The 5,000-nt window shown below is 43.6% G+C and overlaps 1 protein-coding gene across 1 annotated transcript in view; it reads left to right on the top strand.

Annotated features, from left to right (window-relative positions):
- Positions 1–1,779, top strand: part of osbpl8 (oxysterol binding protein-like 8) — a 10,074-nt gene extending 8,295 nt beyond the window's left edge. Inside the window, exon 4 of the mRNA XM_060049651.1 lies at positions 568–1,779. Within this exon, the coding sequence (XP_059905634.1) occupies positions 568–899 (332 nt within the window). The 3' untranslated portion in view covers positions 900–1,779. The remainder of the gene's footprint in view (positions 1–567) is intronic.
- Positions 1,780–5,000: the final 3,221 nt, after the last annotated feature.

Genomic DNA, 5,000 nt, shown 5'->3' with positions numbered 1-5,000 from the left:
CACCCCCCAGTAGTGACATCAACAGTGGGAGGTTTCTGTCCAGTTTCTGAGGGAAGAACCAGCCTACCAGTGGTTCAACTCCATTGGGAAGACTGGTCTGTCCATCATACATCTTGGAGGACACGCCAAGATGTATGACACGGTGATGTCACTAGGGGGTCTATTTTGAAACTGTAAAGTAGAGGTCCTATGAAGTAGCTGGTAGTTGTAGTTCCCAGTCTAAAGTAGCTGGTAGTTGTAGTTCCCAGTCTAAAGTAGCTGGTAGCATTACTGCCCAGTCTAAAGTAGCTGGAAGTTGTAGTTTCCAGTCAAAAGCAGCTGGGAGTTGTAGTTCCCAGTCTAAAGTCCTGCTATTTGTAGTTCCCAGTAGTTTGTAGCTGGTAGTTGTAGTTCCCAGTAGTTTGTAGCTGGTAGTTGTAGTTCCCAGTAGTTTGTAGCTGGTAGTTGTAGTTCCCAGGCCCTCTGCTTGGCGGCCCCAACCTCTAACTCCGGCCTCCTCTCTCTAACTCCGCCCTCGACCCTCTAACTCCGCCTCCTCTTTCTAACTCCGCCTCCTCTCCCCCCCAGCAGCCGGCGGCGGTGATGAGGGCGTTCTTCTGACCCCGGGCAGGATGAGCCAGCGCCAGGGAAAGGAGGCGGGGCATCAGACCCCCAGCAGAGAGGTCCTGACCACGCCCGCCTCCCTCAGCCCCGGGGTCAGCTACACCCACGGTAGGACCCCCACCCAGCCTTTCCTCTGTCCCAGTGGACCACGCCCGTGTGTTTGGTGGTGGGGGTGGGGGGGTGGGGGGGGGGGGGTACTGTTGGATGAAGCGGTGATGACCTCAACCCCCTCCTGGTGTTCATCAACAGGAGACACGAGACAAGTCCCCCCCTGCCTATCCTCAGCCTACCTGTAGGGCTCCTAGAACCAGATGACCCCTGACCCCTAGCTTCTCCTTAATGAAATGGATCTGACTTAAGGTCTATCTGGACGTTATGGTGCTGATTATCTGGGCGTACTGAGTGTGTTGGGGTACTGAGTGTGTTGGGGTACTGAGTGTGTTGGGGTACTGAGTGTGTTGGGGTACTGAGTGTGTTGGGGTACTGAGTGTGTTGGGGTACTGAGTGTGTTGGGGTACTGAGTGTGTTGGGGTACTGAGTGTGTTGGGGTACTGAGTGTTTTGGGGTACTGAGTGTATTGGCACGTATTTTTCAAAATTTCTTATTGTATGTTGTACGTCTTTGCCCTTAAAAATAGTACTTAAGTTGTATAGCATTTTATTCCAGCTATTTTTGTTGTATACGGGGAATGGGTTAACCTAACAATTGTTAATTTGCTACTTGTTGTTTGCTACAAAATGGCTAAGGCAGGTTAGTCAGGTGACTAGGTCAGGTCATCTGAAGACTCCCCCCCTCCCCCCCCCCCCCACCAACGCATCTACAGTATGTTGTGTAAAAGGTGTTTAAACGATGCGACCGTTGTAAACCGTAGTTCATGTTGCGGCCACCAGAGGGAGCGCTTGCTTCCTGATTGGTCTCTAGTGGTGTCAGCATGCTGAACATATGACCTGAACCTGTCTGGTGTGTGTGTACTTGACCCTTCATCCCCGGGCGGTGGGGGGAGGCTGGTCTGAGGTGCTGCTGTCGCCACGGTAACAGAGTAGTGCCGCCAGACGATGACATCAGGAGGATACCTCGAGTTTTATAACGAGGTATCCTAAAGGGGATTTATAACGAGGTATCGTAACGAGGTTTTATAATTTGGTATTGTAACAAGGTTTTATAACTTGGTATCATAACAAGCCGTCTAGGCTATTTTTCTTTTTATCTGGGGTCCAGCAGGAGTACACTCAAAAAAATGACTTTTAGGCATTGTAATGTATACTTATTCAAAAGTAGTAATTCTTACAGTGTAATATCAAGTTTCAATAGGAACTAGAAAAAAACATTAAACTATACACAAAATATTCATGTAAGGAATGTTCTTGACTAGGAAGAGTATTTTTTACTAGATATTTACGCATACTATTAAATTATTTATTGTCACTGCACCAACACCTGAACATTCTAAGTAACTTTTATTCTGAAGAAACAGCGCATTGGATTTCGCGCATGCGCCATTTGACAACGTATGAACGTAAAGCCAGTGAAGCGCCAGAGAAGAAGCGGGAAGAAGGCTCTGAAGCTCTGAAGCAAGATCTCTGGATCGCAATTTTGCTGGATCGGGTCGAGAGACTCGAGACGAGTGAGTAATTGCCTTTCTGTTTTATATTTGTAATCGTAGAAGAGTTTGTGTACATTTTGATAGTTTGATTATAGTCTGCTTGACGCAATATACGTTAGTAATGTTGGTAGTGCCTGTAATATTCGTTTTTCGCCATCGCCATTTTGGTCTACCAGGCGAGACTAGCTTAACGTTTGTAGAGGTGAGTTGCATTACTGAAGAGTAAGCACAAGTTTAACTTAAAATGTCTTCTCTCAAAACGAAAACGAGTTGTTTTTATAGGGAAGTGTTTATGGTTGACTTCAAGTCGAAACTAATACCTTTTTGGCGCCATGTTTGACGATGACTTTCACTTGAACTAGTTAAGTTAGCGCTAGCCTGTATTTTCACTGAGGCCCACATTAACCTCCTCAATGTCGACTTAAACAGTGGCTCTTAATGTTACATTATCTTGGCATGATATTTATTTCACTCTTGCATGTGAGTTCTGAGTTATATCAGACCGTTCAAATAGGGCCCTTAATGTGCCCCTGATGGTCAAAATTCAAAATCAACGGAGCCCTCAGGTGAATCTAGTCTTCGAACCTTTGGTGTGGAGGTGCGTCTTGTTTGTTGTTTTCAACCAATGAGCAGTATCTCCAGCAGAGTGAGTTTTGCCCTCCAGGCATGAAATCATTCCAATATATTGTGGTATCCCAACCTTCTGCTTAGAAATGTTTTGTTTAAAGCTCAGTCAACTAAATAGGAATTATCCTATGGCAATGAAGTCGATATGAATGATTGAAGAAATTCGGTTTGTTCCTCAATAGCATTGTCTTCTTTTCTTGTAAATTCTTTGCAGGAGGACAACCGCAGTGATGCTACTGAACACGTCCTCAAGATCATGGTCGTCCATGATGCTTCAGAAGAGGATCCAGTCGATGTCTCCATCATTCTTGAAGGCAGGGAGGTGTTGCATGGATGTGGAAACACCGCTAAAGCTTGTACATTATTGATGGGACTGTATGGGGACACATTAGTGCCATAATTCACTAATGTGATAAAAGATACATTCGGGCGTATTATGTTATTCCACACGCGTAGATATTAACTGCGAGCGTGCAAATGATCTCTGCGCGCGCAAAACAGCCTCTTGCTCGCGCAAATTACCTCAGCGTGCGCAAAACAGCTTCTCGCGCGAGCAAATTACCTCAGCGCGCGCAAAACCTCTTGCGAAAGATGTTTTTACGCTCTTGCTCGAATTTAATTTTGGCACTATGGGGGAGGGAACCAAGGCAGGTCGGGCTTTCCTATGATTGGCCGTTTCTGAAGCGCGATATTTGATTGTCAGCCCTCCTCTCATTCAATTCTGAATTGTACAGTAAATGGCTGAAACGATAGTTACGTATTGTAACTCCAGATTCTATGAGTATAGGCGCAGCCTTTTAAGTGTCGGCCTCACCTTTAAATAGCTGAAGAAAAGCTGTTTATTGGGAGCAGAACGTCCGCCGGCGCCCGGACTATATCTGCGAAATGCGGACGTCGTTGAGGCACGCCGCACGCGGACGTAATTGAGGCCAACACTGTTGGTGGGCGGGGATTACAAATCTTTCAGTGCTACGGCTCACGCCTAGGGATAACCCAATAGCGATAGCCTTAAAAGGCTGCGCCTATACTCATAGAATCTAGAGTTACAATAAGTAACTATCGTTTCAGCCATTTACTGTACAATTCAGAATTTAATGAGAGGGCTGTCAATCAAATATCGCGCTTCAGAAACGGCCAATCATAGGAAAGCCCGCCCTGCCTTGGTTCCCTCCCCCATAGTGCCAAAATTTAATTCGAGCGAGAGCATAAAACCTTTTTCGCGAGAGGTTTTGCGCGCGCTGAGGTAATTTGCGCGCGTGAGAGGTTGTTTTGCACTCGCAGAGATCATTTGCGCGCTCGCAGTTAATATCTACGCGTGTGGAATAATATAATACGCCCGAATGCATCTTTTATCACATTAGTGAATTATGGCACTAATGTGTCGCCATAGGACTGATCTATGCCCTCAACCTTATACCCATAACCTTTTTTTAATTTCTTTCTTGTTCATTCGTCTACTATGCATTGTATTTGATTATGTTTGTACAATCTTACAAAACACTATGCTTTACTGTTCCCGTAGAGACGCATTGTTTTGAGAAACTGCAATCGGAAAAAAGATTTGACTATTCATCTTCATCCAGTCCTTGTTATCAATAAAATTGCTTCATTACAGTACCATATCTTGTTGTCTTTTCAAGTTTAATAATCTCAGTGCCTTATTTTTTGTTGATTTATTTGAAGTTGTGTATGTGGGGCTACTTTAAATAAATAACACTTCAAGTTATTTGATTTCATACAATACAATCAGTGCTTTGAGCATTTAGCTATTTGCCATTTGGTAATATTTATCAAAAGAAACTAGGCAACATTTACGTAATTTTAGTGTGTAAAACCACTAAATACAACTGAGTAATAGAAACGGAAAAAGTATAGTAAAATCTACTTATTCAGTTCATAACACTAAATATTATAGACTAGTAAGATTTACTCACTATTTGGATGACCATGATGTTCCTGTATTGACATAATTAAGTAAAATATACTTAATATTTTCACAAATGTCAAGGTTAGCAGCAAGTACATTTTACTTGTTGCCGGCAATTAAGTTGTACTTGATTATTAAAGCATTGAAGTTACTTAGTTTTTTTTAGTGCAATTTCTTACAAAGATTTTTTTAAGTAAATTTAACAAGTTATTTTTTTGAGTGTACCTGGAAATGCGTGTG

Source organism: Gadus macrocephalus, chromosome 4 (genome assembly GCF_031168955.1).
Source record: "Gadus macrocephalus chromosome 4, ASM3116895v1".
Taxonomy (NCBI): Eukaryota; Metazoa; Chordata; class Actinopteri; order Gadiformes; family Gadidae; genus Gadus; species Gadus macrocephalus.
This window is presented reverse-complemented; position numbering and strand designations above follow the sequence as displayed.